The sequence below is a fragment of the Vicugna pacos genome, chromosome 6, assembly GCF_048564905.1.
Source record: "Vicugna pacos chromosome 6, VicPac4, whole genome shotgun sequence".
NCBI classification, from domain to species: domain Eukaryota; kingdom Metazoa; phylum Chordata; class Mammalia; order Artiodactyla; family Camelidae; genus Vicugna; species Vicugna pacos.
In genome coordinates this window covers 1865449-1887363 of record NC_132992.1, presented here as the reverse complement: position 1 = coordinate 1887363, position 21915 = coordinate 1865449, and the positions used below count along the sequence as shown (strand labels likewise).

Sequence of the window (21915 nt, the reverse complement as noted above, 5' to 3'; positions counted from 1 at the left end):
TGAGAGAACCAAAGCTCGGGGGACAGTGACTTGCCCACAAACCTGACGAGGTGCCCTGACTCCTGGCTTAGTCCCTTTTCTTTCTTCTACATTTAAAAAAAGGCACATAAACCTCATGGAAAATCTGCAGAAAGGAGATCCAGCATCCGTCATAACTCCTCCCTGACACTGCTGCCAGGAAGCTTTTCTTCATCCCCTTCAAGTCTCTGATCCAGCGGATACAGGATTAACAGTTGTTACTGACTGCCTGTCCCTTAGGCATCTTTTTTTCTCCTTAAACATTCCAGGTTCCTCTATAGTATCCATAATTCCTGTTTAATGCCCAGGTAGCAACCTCTACACTGGGTGTAGCCAAGTTGATCTTGGCTGGACACTGAAGTCACTTCCAAGTTTCGCCTCCTGTAAGCAACACTGCAATGAACATCTTTGGTACAGGGGCTGGTGTCTTGCAGATTACATCTTCAGGGCACATTCTTGGAAGAGGTCTTACTGAGTCAGGAGGGTTGAACACGTTAGGGTTCTGGGTATATATATAACAGGAGGGGGTGGGCTCTCGGGCCAGTGGGCTGGCTCCTCCACCTGCTGGTTGGGTGACCCTGAGCCAGTCACTTACCCTCTCCACCCTCAAGTCATCTCATCTATAAATTGAGATTAGTAATAGTGTTGAACTAAATAAATTTAATATGTAAAGAGCTTCGAATGAAGTAAGCACTCAATGTATGTTAACCACTATTTCTACCTTACTATTATTGTTATAATTATTATTCACTTACTACAAAGACACTGAACACATATCCTGCAAGGCACTATTCTGGGTACTAGTTACCACCTTGACAAACTGTTTTCCCAAAGGGCTTTGCAAATTTGCATCATCACTAGCATGTGCAAGGTGTCAGTTTCAGCGTTGGATATGGTTATTTTTAACCACCCACTTGGTACATGCTTGTCCCTCACTCAATTTTTTTTCACCTTCTACTATCTACCTACCCATCCATTCATCCATCCATGACAAGTGAGGGGCTTCAATGCTCTTCCAGGATCAATCTCTGTAGAGGCCACCACTATAGGTAGCCTTGGAGGGAAGGGGATGGTTTCACCAGATGGCACTAAAAAATGACCCAAGGCTCAAGTCATACGTATTGTGCAAAATCAGCCTATACGCCTCACCTCCAGAAAAACAATGCTATCCCAAGGCTGTGGGGAAGGCAGCTGGGATTCTTTCCCATACCCCTGTGTCTGGCTTGCTGATCTGGTAAACCTGGATGTGGGATATGGTGGGGGTAGGCACAGTATGACTGTTCAGGGCCCCAGATCTCCCACCCACTGGCACCTGCCCCATGGGTCACAGTCACGGAGCTAAAGGACATGAAAGTACCCAGGCCTGTTCTCACAGTTAACTGCTAAGGGCCGTGACTCGTCTGGGGTCACTCAGCTAATTCAAGTCACCATGTGTCCTCATTGCTGGTTGGGACTCTTGTCCACAGCTTCATGCTCACCATAGCAATGGGGCGGCCAAAGTCCAGGACCCAGTTCTGCAGGGTCAAGTAGAACCAGAGGTCGAGGTGGAAGGGAGCCGTGCCGGCGGCCTCATCAGCCTTGACAGAGCTGTGCCTGGGAAAGGAGCAGACAGAAGGGGTCAACTCCTCTCCTCCCACGGGAAGCTTCCCCCAAAAGATGAGCCACAGAGATCTGGGGGCGGGAGGAAACACACATGATTAAGTTTCAGGAAAAGAGTTTTGCTGGAAATACTGTGGTCCAGGGGAAGGTATCCTGGGAGTGGACGCCATCTGACCTGACCACAGCTTCTCTGTGATTCAGGAAGGAAAATGCCCCAGGGATGTAATAACTGCTGGGCTTTCTCACCTAGAGGACAGGGGAATCAGATGGAGCAGAGGGTGCAAATGTAGCTGAAAAAAACACGAAACATGGTGATGGACAATGATAGCGGACCTTTATTGAACACCTTCTCTACTTCAGGCACTGTTATAGCTCTTTACGTTTATTATCTCATTTATCTCTTCTAATCCTCACAGAAACCCTTTAAGGTCAGAATATTATCCCCATTTTCCAAGTCAAAAAAATGAAGGGATTGGTGTGGCCTGGGGCAGGATGCACAGCCTGCCTGAAGGAAGGGCGCCTGGAACCATGGATAGGTGGATTTAAGTTGGCAGAAAAGCAGGCGGAGAGCAGGATCAAAGGCTGGAGGTGGGGAAGTGAGAAAGGCAATGCAGGGAGGGGAGATGCCTGGCTTCCAGGTAGAAGGGAGAGCAGGGAGGGGCTGCTGGGCCTTCAGACTGGGCAGATACTCACCGACTAACTGTGAGGATGTTTGAGATGAGGTTGAGATGAGTGACTGGCACAGAGGCCCCCCCCCCCCGGCCCCTTCCCCTTAGTGGCCACTGGGGCAAGGCCTCAAAAAGGCCTGCAGAACTTGGATGGAGAAGGAAGATAACAGCCCTCAGTGTTTTGCTCTGGAAACCTTCAAACTGGGCAAAAAGCAGGATTTTGGTTTAGGAAATAAAGGCATTTTGAAAGCCCAGAAGCAGGTAAGCATGGGTCTCTGGAAGCTGTGGGTACCAAACATAGTTTAGGGGCTCAGAAATGATTTCCTTCTCCACCTGAGGAGGCACCTCAGTCACTGGGGATCCCTGTCAGGAGTGCAGCCTGGCTGAGCAGGGCCGGAAGAAAAAGCAGAGGTACAGGGCAGACACCTAACTTGGGAATCAAGATTGGTCAGCATCTGGCTGGTTCTCTTCTGCTGGGATTCTGACCACAGGGCAGGTAACCCAAGACAAGGATGGCCCTTCCTCTCCTCCGCAGCCTTACAGGTCTACCATATGGGGAAACTGATACCACGACAGTTGGGGAGCGATACCACCCAGCGCATACCACACAGTTGAAATATTCAAGCAGTCAGCGGCATCCACAGGACTGACGGGCAGAAAAGGTAGGCATCTCAGCCATGGTGGAGTCAAGCAGGGACCTATGAATGGGGACTGTAGAGGGACCGATTCTGGTTCTGTCTACACATGGTGAAAATATCTGCCATGATGAAAAGTTTGAACCAAAATGAGAAAATGAAGGCAAATAATAAGAGGAGCAGAAAAAGAAAGGCAATTAGAAACTCCGGGAAAAATGAAAGCCATATAAGAAAGCAAATGTAACTGCTAAACATTACTTGACTCTGTAGGGAACAACATTTACATAGCTGAACTAATAAAGACATTATATATTAATTTTCCAAGTTTAGAATCAAGCCACAAACAAAACATGGAAGGCAATGATGATTAAAATACAGCATGTAAATACTCTCAACCTTGACAACTTAAAAGTAAAACTTTAGATGATGGGAATTGGGGAAAGGGCAAAGAAAGCTAAAGTTTAGGTTAGGGGAGTAATATTCTCCTTTTAAAAAGGAATCAAGAGACACTGCCTACAGCTGACCAAAAAAGAAATAATGGTATATACATATTCCCTAAGGTTACAAAGGTAACAATGAGCAAAACTAAAAATGGTGATTAAAAAAAAAAACCATCTTGTGAAGAAGGGGGAGGTATAAGTGAACCAAATCATAATAGGAAATTAGTAAACATTAGCTTAGAGGCTAAAATTGATAAACCAAGAAATAGCAGTTGAGTATAGCTTTCAAGAGCATGGACTTTGGAGACTGCCTGGGTTCATATCCTGGCTACACCACTAATTAGATCTTGAGCAAGTTACCTCTTGAGCCTCAATGTTTCCACCTGTAAAATGGGGGATAATAGTGGATTCTACCTCAAGAGTTGTGGTTGAAATGCAAAAACTTAAGAGGAGGGCCTGGTTCACAGAAAGTGTTACATTCGTAACATTTATTATTATTTAGAAATATGAATTTAATACTGATAGAAACAGCTAAAAGAAGCCACCGTGGTTGTCTCTGATGCTAGGGAGAGGTGGTACAGAGGACCATTGCTTTTTATTCTAAGCCTGTCTGTGCAATTTTATTTAATCATGGGCACATACTACTTTGATTACAATTAAAAAAAATAACTCAACAAAGCAGGTGGAAGCTGGAATAGGCTACATTGAAGGGTAGTAAATATCATGTCATTAGAGGTATGTAAGCAAAGCATGGAGGCTGCAGAGGAAATCCGAGCATCCTAGGAATTGGTCGGGATGACTGTGCCTGCTGTCTTGAGCAGCAATGATACAGAGAACAGGCCTAGAGGCATCCAATGAAGCAGGCAGAGACACCCCGGAAGAGAGCCAGCCCCTCACGCCATCCCCACGAGCACCCTGGCTGGTGGGGACCTCACTCAGGAGTGAAAAGAGACATCACTCCTCGGCAACCAAAGTGGAGTAGTAAGAGCAGAAACCAGTGGGGAGGTTATAGCTCAACTGATAAGAGTGCCTGCTTAGCATGCATGAGGTCCTGGGTTCTATCTCCAGTACCTCCATTTAAAGGAAAAAAAAAAAAAAGGCAATAAACCAAATTACCTCCCTCAGATAACAACAACAAAAAATCCAATAAAACTAAAGTTAAAAAAAATTACTTAAAAAAACCCAGAAGCTTTGGCCTTGGGCCTTGGTTCTTGCCAGTAAATGATGTAACCTCTCTAGGCCTTAAGAGTTCACAGGTTGAAAACACAAAAAGACTGAGTAAGATGATGCACATGGAAAGCTCACACAAGAGATAAAGTAGTGACCATGTCTGATACTCACAGACTACTCTAACTGGTCTACTATAGTTCAGACTCCCCACTTGTAAGGGATCCAGAACGGAGATGTGTCCCTCAGTAGCAGGAGAAAGAGCTACTCTCAGGCAAATCTCTCAGATTTCCCCTCTTATCCAAATCGTACCACAAACTTCCTAAAACTGAGCACACTAGTGCTCAAAAACCTTCCATGGCTCCCCTGTGCAAAAAAGCTGCATCCTTAACCTGCCATTTAGGGCAGGAATTAGGCTGAGACAAGCGAGGCACATAGGGCCCAACATTTAAGTAGGCACAGGGGAGTCATGGAAGGTTTTCGAGCACAAGTGTCCTGAGAGGGAGCGTCTCTTTAATTTTGCACTCTGGTCCCAGCCCTGCTGCCATTAAAGGTCCTTCACAGTCAGCCTGTATCCTCCTGCCACTGTACACACAGAAAGCTCCAAGACCACTGCACTCCTTGCCTTTCCCCTGGCTGAAACAGCCTTTCTTCTCTGTCACCTACTGGGTAGTTTGAGATGCAGCTCAATTGCCACTTTCTCCAGGAAGCCCTCCAAGATGACCTTTCAGCCCCACTGGGGCTCTGTTTTTGATCTGTAAAATGGAATGAAGGCAGAGTGAAGGGAAAGGTTAAAAGGTGGCTTTCTGTACCTCTTCCTCTGCTCCATGCGCCTGGTCTCAACTACATAAACTAGTGACTTCCTCCCCTTGCTGAGAGAAGGGAACAGCTACCGTGTGGGAAAAGCCCTTCCTCATTCTTTCTCTGGAGGGGAGCTTCCACGCTTTGCTATCTCTTCCATTTACATTCTTGGGTTCCTCCGCGCAAGGAGCAAAACCAGAAGCCAAATCCTATTCATGGTTGGACGGACCACGAACTTGGAGGTGGCGCAAAGGGCCTGCAGGCGCGATGGGGGCCCCAGTGAGCGGGGGTGTCCTCTGGGCCTGCTGCCCCCAAGCAGAGTTTCTAGAACCCGTGGATAAGTTCCCCCAGCTGAGCGTCTGTCCCAGAGCCGACCGGGCCGCGGGAGCCGCTGAGCTTCCCTGGGCCGGGGATCCCCCAGGAAGAGAAAGGGGCACACAGGCGGGGCTCAGCTGCAGGGGTATCTGGCGGAAAACCCACCCCCGGCTCCGCAGCTCCGCGGCCCCGGGCTCCCGCCCGCCCTGTCACGTGGTGGGGCCGCCGTTCCGCTCCGCCCGCCGGCGTGCACCCACCTGGCCTGCAGGAAGGAGGCGCCCGGCTGCACGCCCGGGGCGCCCGCCGCTCCCGGGTGCTGCCGCCTCCGCGCCGCTGCCTCCACGGTTGCCGCCCCCGGGCCGGCGTCTCGGCCCTGCCGGTCCAAGCTGGAGACCGGCTCCACGGGCCAGCCCGCCCAGACTGCAAACACCGAGCGCGGGGGCGGGGCCAGGAGAGGAGCCAACGGCGCGAGGGAGGCGGGCCGAGCTCCGCTGCCGGGGAAGGCGGGGCCGGAGGACCGCGGCGTTCCCTGCCGGGATCGGGTACAGAGCCCTGCACCCACGGCGTGTGACCTTTTGGGGCTGGGATCTGCTAGGGTCGTCTCCGTGACCAGGGGCAGGAAACTTTGCCTAAGCTGCTTGAGACCTGATCGTGGTTTAGGCTGCGCTAGGGACGTCCGAAAAGACTAACCTGACGCAAATACTCTCCTGGGGAGGAGGCGGGGCGAGATTTCCCTTGTCCTTGGGGATGGGAAAGCTTGGGGGAGGGGTTCATGTCCTTTCCCACTGTGTGACCCATTTTTCTTCCTCAGTTGGGCGGTGTCGGTCCTTAAAATGTCAGTTCTGTGGCTCTTGACGCTAGGAATTAAATAAGCTGTGGGGCAGGTGGGTGGGATGCACAGGAACTCTTTCCGAAGAATTCTTTCCAAGTTATGGTGGGAGAGATGCAGATCTCAATTCTCGCTTTGTCACTCTTGGACTCTGTGGCTTTGGAAAAGTTACTTCCCTTATCTCCCATTATTCAAACGTGTTAGCTCTTCTGGGAGCAGGGCACTGTTCGTGCCAGAAAGGTGGAAATCTGCTCTAGTAGGGCTTACACTTGGAGGGCAGGGGGCACTGGTAAGTGGTGTGCTGGGGAAAGTATCGAGCCGGCAGACTTGAAGGGAGTGGGTTCAGACAAGGCTTCTGTTACCAAACAGAACTGGGTCTGCTCTGGATGTCCAGCAAAGTCAATCTTGACACCAGGTTGTGTTGAAGGAAAGCACTGTTTATTGCCCGTGCCAAGCAAGGGAGTGGGAGACAAGCCTCAATCTACTCCAACTCAGTCTTTGAGTTCGTTTTTTTTTAAAGGGAAGAAGAGGCTGTGATTAATCATTGTCTTGTGACATTTGTTAATTGTAGCTTCAAGAATCGAGGTATCTCTGGCTTACAAATCTCTGGCCAGGTGGTCCATAGCTTGGGGGTCTGTTAGCTCATCTTGCCCTGGAGAAATAACCTGAGTTTGTACATTAATGATGTTATCTATAATAGCAATTTTAGTACATTAACAATTGTTGACAAAAAAAAAGCACAGCCTAAAAGCTGAGAATTATGTTTTATTTGGGGACCTTACTGAGAACTGCAGCCTGGGATGGCAGCCTCTCAGATCGCTCTGAGGGACTGTTCCAAAGAGGTAAGGGAGGAGCCAGGATATATGAGTTTTTGCTGGAAAAAAAATGTAGTCAAACATCAGAAGGTTATTGCTAATCAAATAAACACATTTCAAGTTAATAATTTTCATACTTTCCTATGAACAGGAACATACAAGAGTCTGGGCTTACTGAAATCATTCCTTTGATGTGCACCTTAACTATCCAGGGCCAGTATCCTATCTTTTCCCATCATTAGTTCCCCTCAGGGTGCACCTTTAGGGGTGGCTGCACTGGCTGACGGCTTTACGGTTGCAACATCCTTTGTTTACTGCAATGGCAGCTGCATTTTTCGTCCACACGATGTTATTATCAACAACAGCAGTTTTAGTCACCTGACTCTGGCTGATTAGTGTTTTCAGCTAGCCCAGGATTGAGGTCAGACAGGACAAGAAAGAGAATTGCGTTTTGGATAGAGAGATTAATCATGAACTCAGTTTAGGGGCACTCAGTTTCAGGTGGACATCTGAGCTGTGGTTTTGGACTTCTGAAATGACAATGACGTCTGAGCAGGAGTCAGCCGAGCACACAGGGGAGTGGGGGTGGGTGGGGAAGAATGTTCCAGGCAGAGGGAACAGCCAGCCAGGGGGCCCAGCATCCGGAGAGACCCTGGTGTTTGGAGGAAAGGACAGAAGTTCAGTGAGGGCAGTAGAGGGCAGGGAGGAAGGGCAAGAGGAGTTGACCAGGGGAAGGGACCCGTGCAAAAGAGGAGAGCCTTTATCCTGAGGACACCGGGAGGGCTTTGGGCAGGGCAGTGGCACCATCATATTTGCATTTTAGACCCTTCCCTCCACAGTGTGGGGCGAGATGTGGAGCAGACGGCGCACAGTTCTAGTGAGGGTCCTGGACTGGTAACAGTGACAGTGGGAAGGAGAGAGTTGACATCAAGAGTTGTGTGCGAGGTATGGTGGCTGTGACTCGGGTGTCAGGGGTGAGAAGAGTTCAGGCGGTGGCCAGCTTCTGCAGCTGGGTGGATGGTGGAGGTGCCCCTTGGGAAGTGAGTTGGAGCAGGTTTGGGCTAAACGGGAATCCATCCTTGGACATGTTAAGCTTGAGGTGGGTCAGGAAGGCTGTTGGACCCAAGGATCTGAAACTTAGGCCGGACCTGGGAGTTGGGCAGACAGACGTGTGAGTCACCAGGAATACAGATGACAGTCAGAACCTTAGAGGCTGCCTGGGGGGACAGCGTCCCTGAGAAAGAACAAAGGGCTCAGCCCAACACCTATCTGCAAGGCAGACTGCCTGGGTTTAAGTCCTGGTGCCACTGCTCACTAGCTGTGACACTTGGTCCAGCAGCCCACAGGCCAACCCCAGCGCCCACCGTTGCCCCACTAAAGGGCACGTTTGCTTTATAGCTTGCTTTCTCATGTGCTCCTCACCATGTCATGAGCAGAGAAAGCCAGTGTCCAGAGCCGAAGCAGTGTACCCAGTGTCAGCCAATGACAACGCTCAGAAAGGGTCCCAGGTTTTTTTGGGTGAGTCTGAGCTTCCATCTACAGATTGGTCTGTGCATACATCAGAGACAAAGGATTGAGGCTTCCCTCTCTGACCCTAATCTCTCATTCTCTGCTGGCTTGGCGAGCCTGCTGGGCTTCAGAGGAAGAGGCCGGAAGTGCCTGTGATGTAACCATTGACTTAATAATACCCAGGGGAGGGCTCCCCACCATTAGAGGATGAGGCTGTGTGGTAGGGGCCTCTCTGGCCCATTTAATCCTCCAATCCCTTAAATACCAACAAATCTGCCTCCCGTCTGGAGCCAACAGCTACCCCTTGAATGGAGGGGGAGTCCAGGCTGGCAGGGAGGCCAGGACTTTTCTGAGCGAACAAGATGAAAACTCGCCCAGCCTGGCAGGATTATCAGTCCCCCTCTTTCCTATCCCATCAGGACACTTAAAAAACACCATCTGCATTAGCTCTCAAATTGCATGGAAATTGGGGGTGGTGGTGGGCAGCAGAGGGGGACAGACCAAAATTGGCATCAACTCTTGGGCACTGAGGAGTACCCATTTCCAGGGATCTTGGTTGCAACAATCTAGGGATATGATTCCTGCACACCAGAAGGGCAAATATTCTCAGCAATCTGAGCTGTGATTTCAGTGAGAGCATCGAGAAACTGCAGCTGGGAAGGTCTTTTGGGGATGAAACAGCCCCGCGGCTTCAACTTTTATTTTAAGATGTTCTCACTCTTTTTCCACTAGAGCTGTGTGAGATCCTTTTTAATGCACCACATCACATCCTCTTGGCTACACCTGTCTCCCAGATCTTGTCACCTGTTTCATTCTGGCACAAGCCAGCAGCACCCCCACCTCCAACTTCTGGCCTCAGCAGTGGAGGGGTGTCAGACCCTCCATGGGATGAACCACTGACCAATAAGAGACACGGGTTGGCAGATAAATTCATGTCTCTTCCTCCTTCTGAGTGGACTGTCCTAAGCTTCATACAGTCTCTTTAAAGCAGGTCCCACAAGACAGAGCATCAGGGGTGAGATGTGACAGACTGGGAGTTAAGAGATTTGCAGATACTGACAGGTACATACAGAATAAACAAGTTTACACTGTATAGCACAGGGAACTATATTCAAGATCTTGCAGTAGCTCACGGTGAAAAAGAATATGAAAATGAATATATGTACATTCATGTATGACTGAAGCATTGTGCTGTCTACCAGAAATTGACACAACATTGTAAACTGACTATAACTCAATAAAAAAAATAAAAATAAAATCACCTTTCTGCCACCAAAAAAAAAAAAAGGAGCATCAGGGAAGCTTATGGCAGCCAGCTCAGCAAAGCATTCCGTGCCCTCCCCTCCTTCCGTCTCTCAGCTGGCTTTTCCCCGCACCAGAGTTTCCCCGCATGGCACTCCCTCGTAAAATGTGAGCACGTACAGTTCTGCCTCAGACCTGCTTCTTTGCGAACCTGGGCTAAGACCACATCTGAGAAGGCCGCTCAGTGTGCAAATCAGGTAGACGTGGGGCCACTCTGAGTGGAGAGAACTGGGACCCAGGTGCCGTCTCTTTCTCCCTCTACTGTTTCCAAGGCGAGGACCACGGCACCCTCACGAGGCTCCCGGAAGCCTTTGCTCTCATTCAGTTCTGTCATTCTGCTGCTGAGGACACTGAATCCTGAAGTCACACGGTGAGTTAGAAGCAAAACCAGGACTAGAATTCAGTCTCCTCATCCCTGATCCAGTGAGGCAGATCCTTACCTTTCCATCCAGTTTATGGAAGAACTTTAGAAAAGTTTTCTTTTCCCAAAACATCTTCCCACACTAGTCTGCCCCTAGAAGGCTTTCCCCATGACTCACCAGAGTTTTACTGAGAATTAACTGACATACATCACTGCACAGGTTTAAGGCGCACAGCATGGTGGTTTGATTTACATATATTATGAAATGGTTACATCAATAGATTCAGCTAATACCCGTCATCTTCAAGGCTTTGAAGTCCCCTGTTAGACTGTAGCCACCCCCTGGGAGGCATGACACACATTCCTCTGAACTCAGGATGGCGGACAGAGAGGAAATGGGAAGGGGAAGGAAGAAAGGCCTCCAGGAAAGGCCTGATCTAGGGACCTCTGCGTGTGGGAAACAGGGCTTACACATGGTTTGAAGGCTGTAGAAGGACAGACCCCAGGGAAGAGAGGACAGGCCTGGGGGAAGAGGGAGGGACACAGAAGGAGAAAGAGACTGGCCTTCCCTGCCAGCCGATGTCGCCTGTAGGACACCCTCCTCCAGGCTGAAGTTGTGGAGGGTGACCACACCATGGAAAAACAGACAGAAGGAGGTAATTGCCTTAAATTGTTTTCATTAAGATTGTCGTGGTTGTGACTGCTAGAAACAACTGGGGCCAGATTAACGGCAAAAGGCGATTTTATGTTATAAGGATACGGGGGCATCTTACGAAATCTAAGTACAAGGATACAGCTGGGCCATGGGGAACAGATGAGAACCAGGGCCTGGACTCAGAGAACCCAGAAAGCCACCCCCTTCCAACTCTTCTTCTGTTCCATTCTCTCTCTCTGAAACTGGCTTGCCCTGTGTCCTTGGGGGGCGTTGGCAGCAAATGGCCTCAGCTGGTGGCTTCCAGGTTTACCTCGCTTCCATGCAGGAGATGAGCAGAATGAGCCTGGGCCCAGTCCTAAGTTCTCATGGAGGGATTCTGGTTGGGCCAGCTTAAGGCAGGTGCTCACCCTGGGCCCATCAGTGAGGCCACGTCCTGCCCAATCATGACGGCTCCCTCCCTGACCAGACAGGCCAGGGAAGAGGGGACGGATCACTACCGTGGGCTTGCATTCCTCAACAACAGATAGGAGACTCTGTGCTTTTCCCCCATCCCTTAATGGAAGCGATCGCTTTGTTACATGTGTTGTAAATTTGAACCTTGTGTGGAAGTCAGCCTTCCGGATTGGAGCCCAGAGTTGAAACATTCTCAGCTAGCCCCTTCCCCTCCCACCACCTGCTAAGAGGGGCCGGGGGCCTGCCACTGCCCTGATGCCACATCCCTAGCTCTTAAGTGAAAATTGGTGAAGTTTACTGAAGTTTAATCTTAGACTCATTGGGGGGGGGGTAGGGCAGAGGTGCTTAGGTTCATTTATTTAAAAATTTTTTTTTAATGGAGGTACTGGGGATTGAACCCAGGACCTTGTGCATGCTAAGCATGCGCTCTACCACTGAGCTATACCCTCCTCCACTTAGACCCCCCCTTTTTTTTTAAAGGCAGGTTCGTGGGCCTCAAAATTCTTCCTTCAAAAGCCCCTGGTGGAAAAAGCTGATGTGAGCTTCTAAACCTAGATCTTATGTGGTGTTTCCTGCTTCAGAAGTCCAAGGGTTCAAAGCCCAGAAAGGAATTCAGGGTCCTTTTCTTTTCTTTCACTCTTAGCAACTAACATTTATTGCACAATTTCTATGTGCTAGGCCCTGGTCTCAGAGCTTTATGTATCTGACCTCATTTAATTCTCACAGTAGCCCTAAGGGGTAGGAATAACTTTTGCCTTGCTTACAGATGCGGAAACTCAGGCACAGAAAGGCTGAGTCACCTGTCCAAGACCACACAGCCTGTCCGTGGTGTAGTTGTCAGTGAACTGGGCACCTGCCTCTGGGGCCTGCCCTCCTCAGAAGCCACCACACCAACTGCCTGGCCAGACTGGCCATACGCAGGCTTGAAGGCAGTTTCTCCATGGCCGTGATGATCAGTGAGCAATATCTGATTTTAAAAGCTGTTTAAGCTGTCAAGCTTGAATACTGCTATTGGACTTTGAAATTTAACCATCTGTTCAAGAGACCCAGAGATGTTAGTGTGAGAAAACCTAGGCTTTTCCTGGAGGCATCTTCCTAGGCCTTATCTTGAAAAAGTAGAAAAGCCGTTCACTCGAGTGGACAGCCACGCTGCAGAAAGAGAGGGCTTCGAAGAGAGAGGCCTTAGATAGGATCTGGCCCCACTGAGGCTGATTTAGGGCCGTGTGATCCAGGAAAAGCCACTCTAGCTCTCTGACTCTCCGTTTCTTTACCTGTAGAGGGGACGATCAAAACAGACCCCTTCCAGGGTTGTTGGGAAGTGCAAAGAAGGTGGCCGAACTGATACCTTCAACTCATGGTCATTGTCCTGGTGGCAGAAGATGTGTGTCCCTGGGAGGGAAGCTCTGGGAAGGCAAAGCTCAGTCCAGAGGGAACACTAAGACCAGAAATTCAGCACCAACGAGGGGTCATCCGAAGGAGAACTTCCGGGGTCCCCTCAAACCCCACCAGGTAGTCAGTATCCTGCTCCACATCGTCAGAGAGATCCTGAATTCCTTTCTGGGCTTTGAACCCGTGGAGTCCTGAAGCAGGAAACACCACATAAGTTCTGGCTTTAGAAGCCTACATCAGCCTTTCCCATCACCAGCTCAGAATGAGGTCCACTGACCTGCCTGCAAGATGAGGGTAAGATCACATTTAAGTAAACTTTGCTACTCTCAGCTTTAACTGAGAGATAAATGTGATAGCCTCAGGTCACAGTTTTTTAAAAGTTAGACATATTGAGGTATAATATACATACAATAATATTCTTTAAATTACTGTAACTGATCAGGACCCCATCATCATTGGTGACCATCTGATATCGGCAATGGTGTTTGTAACTGCCTAACTGTATCATAGTTTAAATAGAGTTTTTCTCATGCTCTTGTTGACCAGGGTTAGGCTGGGGAGGAAGGAGGCTGGGGTGGTCTGTGTAACCCCCCCATGGTGCTGCATGAGGGGATCATGCTCAGTGCCCTGATTTTGCCCCCAGTGCACTCCTCTTGACCTCAACACCTCAGAAACAGCAGTTGGGTGTTTTGTGCATCTTGTATATAACTTGCCCCAAATGCGCATGTCTGCAGTTGTTCTTGACCCTTTGTGGTTTCCTTGTATCCTGTTGTTCGAGCTCTAGGCCTCAGCCTGCAGCAGGAGGTCCCAGGCCTCAGCCTGCTTAAAAGGCTAAAAGCATTTATCAACCTGAATTCAAGCTGCAGAAGTTTTTCTCTAGAGCTCTTCTCCACAGAGCCCCTTCTTATGCCTCCTTTGTTCTAGGAACAAGAACATTAAGAGTCCCAAAGCAGGAGGTGAATGCCATACCCGGCAGAAGAAAGGGGACCATTGCATCTGCAAAGACAAGAACAACTTTGTACGCAATCTCTGTGGAAACTAGCTCTGCCTCTTGAACTTTTGAACTTTGACTATAAAACCCCCTGCCTTCTCTCCCCAGCGGCTCACAGTCTTAGAGGCATTAGCCCACTGTAACCTCCACTGCCTGGCAAAGAGATAAAGCTGCCTTTCTACTTCACCCAAAACTCTGTCCTCGAGTCTCCATTTGGTAAGCTGGGTACAGAGGCGTGTTTCGACAACAGTACAACTCCATGAATTTTGACAAATGTATATTCTCATGTGACCTCCATCAGGCATGATACAGAATAACTCCATCACCTCAGAAAATGTCCTCCTGCCCCTTTACCATCACTCCCTTTCACCATCGCCAAGCTCTGCAACCACGGATTTTCTTTATGTCATTATAGTTTTGTCTTTTCTTAAATTTCATATAAATGGAATCACCTAGCTTTTTCTATCTGGATTTTTCCACTTAGTATGATGTATTTGAGATTCACCCATATTGCTACACGTATCAGGAGCTCTGTTCTTTTTATTGCCAAGTAGAATTCTATTGTCTGGATGTACCACAGGGTTGTTAATCCATTTGAAGGACCCTTGAGTTGTTTCCAGTGTGGGGCTGCTATGATAAAGCTGCTAGGAACATTCACGTACAAGTCCTTGTGTGGACGGATGCCTCATTTCTCTTATGTAAACACCTAGGAATGGGGTTGCTGGGGCACAGGGTAAGTATACATTTAACTTTTTAGAAACTGCAAACTGTCTCCCAAAGCTGCTATAGCGTTTCAAGTGAGCGTTAATCTTTTTTCTTTTGTTTGAATTGAAGTATAGTCAGTTACAGTGTGTCAATTTCTGGTGTATGGCATAATAGTTCAGTCATACATATACATACATGTATTTGTTTTCATATTCTTTTCCATCATAAGTTACTACAAGGTATTGAATATAGTTCCCTATGCTATACAGTTGAAACTTGTTTTAACCTTAAAAACTTCAGATGCTCTGCCTTGCAGTAGGAGTCAAAAAAAAAAGATCACTTCTGGACCATAGCAGAGGTAACCATGGCAGTGTCACACTGATGATGAATTGAGATGCACGTTTAACTGCCTGGAGGTTCCTCATCCCTGCGATGTGAGAGGGAAGCCGTAAACTGGGTCATTCGCCCTCATCCTGTGTCTCATCCTCCCCTACCCTTCCATTCTCTTCCTGTGCTGGGCCCTGGCCTGAGTGCCAAGTGCAGAAGCAGGAAAGGCAGTCTATACATAATGTATGAATTAGCAGGGAATTAAATTTCCACCCAAAGCAAAAAGCCACAGTTGCCTGACTTTAAATTAACTATTCATTGGTTTCGCTACAAGATCCTCCATCGAACAATGGGCAAGTCATAATTCTAAGTAGACCCAGCGGACAAAGCAGGATCCCTTTTCCTCACTGGACAACGAACCGGAGTCAGTTCTCAGTTACACAATCAGTCAGTAAGCATGTGTTGAGCAGCGCCAGGATGCTGCAAGTGGAACTAATATTTCTTGAAACCTTACTGTCCTTGCCCACCCACTCCGTGGGTGTTGTCATTACTCCTTGACAGATGATTAAATGGAAACTTGGAGATGTGATGCCGAAGCTATACCCAGCAGAAGCCAGAATGGACTCCCAGGTCTTTGTGCTCTGCTGTTCCTTCCCTGGGGAACATGTAAGGTGGGGAGGGGCGGGGGCGAGGCTAACATGCATGAAAAAGACAATCCAGTTCCCCCCACCCAGGGCATTCCTGAAAAAATTGACTGTTGCTTAAAATTGTGTTTTCCCTGTAAGAACACTGTTTTGAGTTGGGAGTTTGTTCCTGATTAAGACCTTGACGTAAATTAAGTGATGAAAATGTCCTACAAGTAAAGTTATTACAAACAGAAACCCTTATAATAACATGTTAGTAAAGTGAAGTAAGCCAGAAAGAGAAAGAAAAATACCATATGGTATCAGTTACATGTGGAATCTAAAAAAGAAGACACAAATGAACTTATTTACAAAACAGAAACAGACTCACAGACATGGGAAACAAACTTAAGGTTACCAGTGGGGGAGGGGGTGGGAAGGGATAAACTGGGAGTTTGAGATTTGCAGATACTAAACTACTATATATAAAATAGACAAGCAGCAAGGTCCTACTGTACAGCACAGGGAACTATACTCAGTATCTTACAGTAACCTATAATGGAAAAGAATATGAAAAGGAATGTATGTACGTATACATGCGGCAGTCACTATGCTCTATACCAGAAACTGACACAACACTGTAAACTGATTATACTTCAATTAAATAAAAGAAGAGGCAAAAACAGTCATGCTGAATAAAAAGTGTATTAAAAATAAAAAGAAGTAACGTGTTCGTAAAGCCATGCTCAGTCTTTATGAAGCAGACATGGGGGCATGACAGATGTTAATTACACAAGGGGCCCTATTCCACTGCCAGTGTTTTTATGCAACACAAAAAAATGTACTATGTCTTTAATATAATTTAAAACTAATACGCTTGAAATGTGAACAGTGAACATTTAATTACAAGCGTTTTATTCATGTTTAGAAAAGCACTGGGACAAAAATACCAATGGCTTTGGCCTCTTTATAAAAGCTGGACTGACATTTTGTATGTGACCTTATTTCTCTTTTGTCATGTTCTTACTCTTATGGACAGGGTCCACAGATGCACATCAGGGAACTCTGGACCACCTGAAATTGCATGCAACATGTGATATATATTTTTGCTGGAATCGCTAGCTTTCATCAGATCCTCACAGGCCTCTGTGATACAGCCCCAAGTTAGAATCACTTATTTCTTAGTTTTTTTCTGTTGCGAATAGTGGCATTAAAATCATTTCAGTGAGTTGCAATCATTCTTTTAAGAAGTGGCCTGGATGTTCTGTTCTTGGCAGTGTGATGGTCTAGATGGTACCTCTCTATAAAACAACTGGATCTTGCAAAAACAAAATTTTTAATGCATTGGTGGGTATGTGGGTAGTAGGGGAAATCACCAAGGTTCCTCACCACTAAAATTAAAGAAACAAATAAATCATGGACCTGAGGTTGGAGGAGGGAAGCCTTGATTGGAAAGCAAAGGAAAGGCTGGGTGGCTTTGAGGGCAAATGCCCATTTCAGTTGCTCCTGGAAAGCACACCCTTGGGCCAGTAGCAGCGTGGGGGATCTGCCTCAGAACTCCACCTTAGCTCAAGTCTTTAAGGGACTGTGCATTGTCACTGCCCTCCCCCCCTTCTCTGGCCTCCTTTGCATCGCTGAGAAGCAGAAACTACATTTCCCAGAATCCTCTGCCCCATGGGGTTTCAGTAGGGGCTGCAAATGAGAGGACCTTGGGAGAGATTTGGAAGGCAGGTGAAAGGGACGGGGTGCTATTCTCCGGAGGTGTTGCAGGCTGACTCAGGAGCAGACATGAGTTCACAGTAGCTTCTGGATGTGCTTCTGCAATGACCTATAGCCTGAGGGTGGGTGGCCGCTTCCCAGAGGCTCTTGAGATTAGAGTGGCCTCAGGGCAAGTCTCAGAACCACCCACATGGGTGCTACAGACTGAAGTTGCACTTGAAGGCTCCCTTACCTTTGCTCCCCCAACCCTTCCAAAGGTTGTGTAAACCTCTTTTTCCCTGTACCCAAAATTTAGATGCTTGGCATGTCAACTATCAATTTATCGCCTTTTCCAAATTCACTTTTCAATACCTCTTCTGTGATTATGGGCAAAATTTCTTTACACCTAACTTACTACTGTCAGCATGATCTTACGCTTCCTCAGTAGATGGCACTGGAAAGATTAACATAACTAGTAGGAAGTGTTTAAAGAAATCAAGATGGGATCACGGGCATAAGCAAGGGATCAAAAAGACAGTAACCAATATTGGGGAGGATGCGGAGCAACTGGAATCCTGAACACATCGCTAGTGGGACTGTAAAACGGTGTATCCCCTTTGGAAGACAGTCTGGCAGCTCCTCAAACTGTTAAACGTAGAGTTACCACATGACCTAGATGTATAGGTATATAACCAAGAAAAAACAAAATACACATCGACACAAAAACTAGTACATGAATGTTCTTGGCAGCATTACTCCTAACAGCCAAAAACGTAAGAACAAGCCACATGTCCATCAACTGGTAAATAAATAAACAAAACATGGCAGACCCACACAATGGAATCGTTCAACCATAAGGAGGAACAAAGTACTGATACTTCCTACAACACAGCATCGTAACAATAGCCCTTGTCACAAAATTAGGGCTCTCCCCATTTCACTTCTGAGTGCCTGAACTTACACAAGGTATTTTATGAACAGCAGACTTGATACTATTACCATGACAACATCACGCACCCCAGTCAGTTTTAACCAAACCTCACCATCCGTCACCCTAAACATGCTATGAATCATAGCATAATCGGAGGCTGAGGCAGACTCAACCATACCGAACTAAAACAATTAGAGCTGCCCGTCAGTTGCCCACATAGGATGAGTAACAGCTATTAGAATGTATAATCCAACCCTGACAATCTTAAACATGCTAATTTACATCATCATAACACTATCTTCTTACTGTTTATGCCCAGCTCATGGACCACAACACTATCGTTAACACACATGAAATCAAACACCTCTTCACAATCCTTATCCCCACCATCATATTACATTAGGAGGTTTCCCACCACTATCAGAGTTTTTACCCGAATGAATGATTATCCAGGAGATAACAGCAAGCCATTACATTATTCTAGCAACTCGAAGAGCCTTCAGAACACTACTCAATGTAGATCTCTACATGTGCTTAATATTCTCCACATCACTATGTTTTCATCAATAAACAACACAAACATAAAATGAGATCTCAAATATAGAAAACAAACAACCTTCCTAATCTTTTTTGGGGGGGGAGAGGTAATTAAGTTTTACTTAATTATTTTTAGAGGAGGTGCTGGGGATTGAACCCAGGACCTTGTGCGTGCTAAGCATGTGCTCTACCACTTGAACTACATACTCTCCCCACTAGCCTTACCAATCTTGATATCCACACTGTTACTACTCATAACACTCAGTCGATCAGTGCTGAACTAGGCATTTAGCTTAGCATAAACCAAGAGCTTTCAAAGGCATAAGGACGTGTAATGTACTAACTTCCTGAAAATAAGGATTGCGAGTATCTATCCTACATCAGCTGAATGTAAATCAAACATAATTAAGCTAAATCCTTACTAGATTGGTGGGCTAGTCAACCGGTTGCAATTTATTTCTCCTGCCATCAAGTTAAAAAAAAAAAGAGCAGGAGAATCCCTGGTGGAACTGAAGCTACTTCCTTGAATTTGTAATTCAGTTTGTTGATTCACTACAGGGCTTGGCAAAAAGAGGGCATAAAGTCTGTCTTTAGATTGAGTCTCATGCTTGCTTGGCCATTTTACCTATGTTCATAACCTGCGGATTATTTTCAACAAATCACAAATATACTGGCACTGTGTATTTATTTTTTTGATTTTTAATTTATTTTTTATTGAAGTATAGTCAGTTACAATGTGTCAATTTCCAGTGTACAGTACAAGGTCCCCGTCATGCACTGTATATTTACTAGTTTGTGCTTAAGCCAGAATAGTGGGCACCACCTTCAGTCCATTAATCCGTGCTGAGCTAGGTCAATCCAGAGTGTCACCTGGAAATGACCAACTCAGTAATGCAGTCATAACAGCCCATGCACTTGTAATAATTTTCTTAACACTTGTACCCATTATGTTTGGAGGACACGGAAACTGACTCTGACTTTCCTCACTCATCATTGGGGCACCTAATACAGCATTTCCCTGAGGAAATAATATGAACTTCTGACTACTTCCCCCATCCTTCTTGCTCCTACTCACATCATCAGTAGTAGAAGCTGGGTCTGGTACTGGTTGAATTGTACATCCACCTCTAACCGGTATCTGGCCCACGCAGGAACCTCTGTTGACCTAAACGCTGTCTCCTTACGTTTAGCAGGTTTCTCCTCAATTCTTGGTGCTATTCATTTTATTACTGCCATCTTTAATATAAAAACCACCAGCCATATCCCAATACTAAACATTATTATTTGTTATTCATAATATATTAATAAAAATACATTATTATTATTAACAATGTATTACTGTAATTATCAGTCTCAGTCCCAGCTGGCAGAATTATCACACTGTTAATAGATCAAAATCTAAACACTATTTTCTTTGACTTTGCAGCAGCAGAAGACCCATTTCTATTCCAACAACTATTTTGATTCTTTGGCTACCCTGAAGTGTATATTCTTACCCTACCAGAGTTTGGAATAATCTCACATATTGTTACATATTATTTAGTACAGAGAGCCCTTCAGATATATGGGAATAGGATGAGTCGTGACACCCACTGGCTTCACAGGATTTATCCTGTGGGTCCATCATATGTTTACAATGGGGTTAAATATCTGCACGGACGCAGTATTAAGTGGTCTCCCACTATATTATGAGCCTTGGGCTTTATTTTTCTTTTAAGAGTAGGTGGTTTGACAGGAGTCGTCTTAGCTAAGTCATCCCTGGAAATCATGCTCATGATACATACTATGTAATAGCACAAGTCCCTGAGGTGATGTCACTGGAGCAGCCTTTGCTCCTGCAGGAGGCTTGGTACACTGATCTCCACTATTCTCAGGTTGCACACAAGCAAAAAGTCACTTCCCAATTCTATTTGTGGTAGTAAATATGATTTTCTTCCCGCATCAATTGCTTGGCCTTTCAGGGATGTCCTGGTGTTATTCCAACTACTCTGATGCATACACAACATGAAATAGTTCATCTGTAGGCTCGTTCACCTCATTAACAGCAGTAATGCTAACAGTCTTTGAAATCTGAGAAGCATTTGTATCAAAAAAAAAAAAGGAAAGAAAGAAAAGAAAAAGACAAATGAAAATAAATACAAAACAGAAACAGTCTAATGGACATAGAATAACAGAATACAAAACTTGTGGTTGCCAGCGAGGAGGTGGGTGGGAAGGGACAGACCGGGATTTCAAAACTTGTAGATACTGACAGGTGTACATAGAATAGCTAAACAAGATTATACTGTATAGCAAAGAGAAATACATACAAGATCTTGTGGTAGCTCACAGCGAAAAAGAATGTGACAATAAATATACACATGTTCATGTGTAACCGGAAAATTGTGCTCTACACTGGAAATCGACACAACATTGAAAACTGACTGTAACTCAATAAAATAAAATTTTAAAAAAAGAAAAAGCATGAAGAAAAAGAAGTCTCAGTAGACAAACTAACTACTATAAACCTACAACGGTTACACGGATGCCCTCTGCTGTATCCTACATTTGAAGAACCTACCTATGGAATCAAATCCTTTTCAACCAGTGTCAAGTCAGCAACATAACCGATACGTCTGTCTCAATAAATGAGATAATAGTAAAAAGTAATGTAAGTTTTTCAAAGTTAAATCATAGGCAAAAATGCTGAAGATCACTGTCAACTATGCTCCCAAGATACATCACCTGTTATGGAAGATCTTTTACATTTTCATGATCACACACTTATATGCCTATTTTTTTGGATACATTCTCTAGTCCTCTGTAGTATTTCACTAATACTGACAACTAAACTGACTCATACACATACAACCGGGACCATTTACCAGCCATCATTCTAACCTTGTGTCCTATCATCATTATGAATCTTCATACATGAAATCAATGACCCGCCCTTCAATGTAGCCACCACCTGCCATTCATGATACTAAGGCTACCAATACACAGATTATAAGCATTTACATTTTGATTTCTCTATAATCCCCACACCAGGTATCAAACCAGAAGAATCATGACTAACCGACATCAACAACTGAGCAGCATGGAGATAATAATCGAATATTAGTTTCATCTGAAAATGTCTGACACTCATGAGCTGTTCCATCTTTA

At 46.1% G+C, this 21915-nt stretch overlaps 1 protein-coding gene and 1 long non-coding RNA gene across 4 annotated transcripts in view; both read right to left on the bottom strand.

Annotated features, from left to right (window-relative positions):
- CLN6 (CLN6 transmembrane ER protein) overlaps window positions 1–21915 on the bottom strand; it is a 41691-nt gene that overhangs the window by 7772 nt on the left and 12004 nt on the right. The window contains exons 1-2 of one of the 3 annotated variants that reach the window (XM_072962187.1): window positions 5901–6082; window positions 1497–1611 (exon numbers count right to left, since the gene is read on the bottom strand). In XM_072962187.1, the coding sequence (XP_072818288.1) occupies window positions 1497–1499 (3 nt within the window). In that variant the 5' untranslated portion in view covers window positions 1500–1611; window positions 5901–6082. Of the gene's footprint in view, window positions 1–1496; window positions 1612–5193; window positions 5222–5900; window positions 6083–21915 lie in introns of those variants that run through there. The other 2 variants (XM_072962189.1, XM_072962188.1) reach the window with 2 other exon arrangements.
- On the bottom strand, window positions 7220–8871 carry LOC140697062 (uncharacterized). Its single transcript, XR_012073879.1, has 2 exons — window positions 8710–8871; window positions 7220–7346 (listed from the first exon to the last, which is right to left on the bottom strand). It is a non-coding gene; the product is annotated as an uncharacterized lncRNA (long non-coding RNA).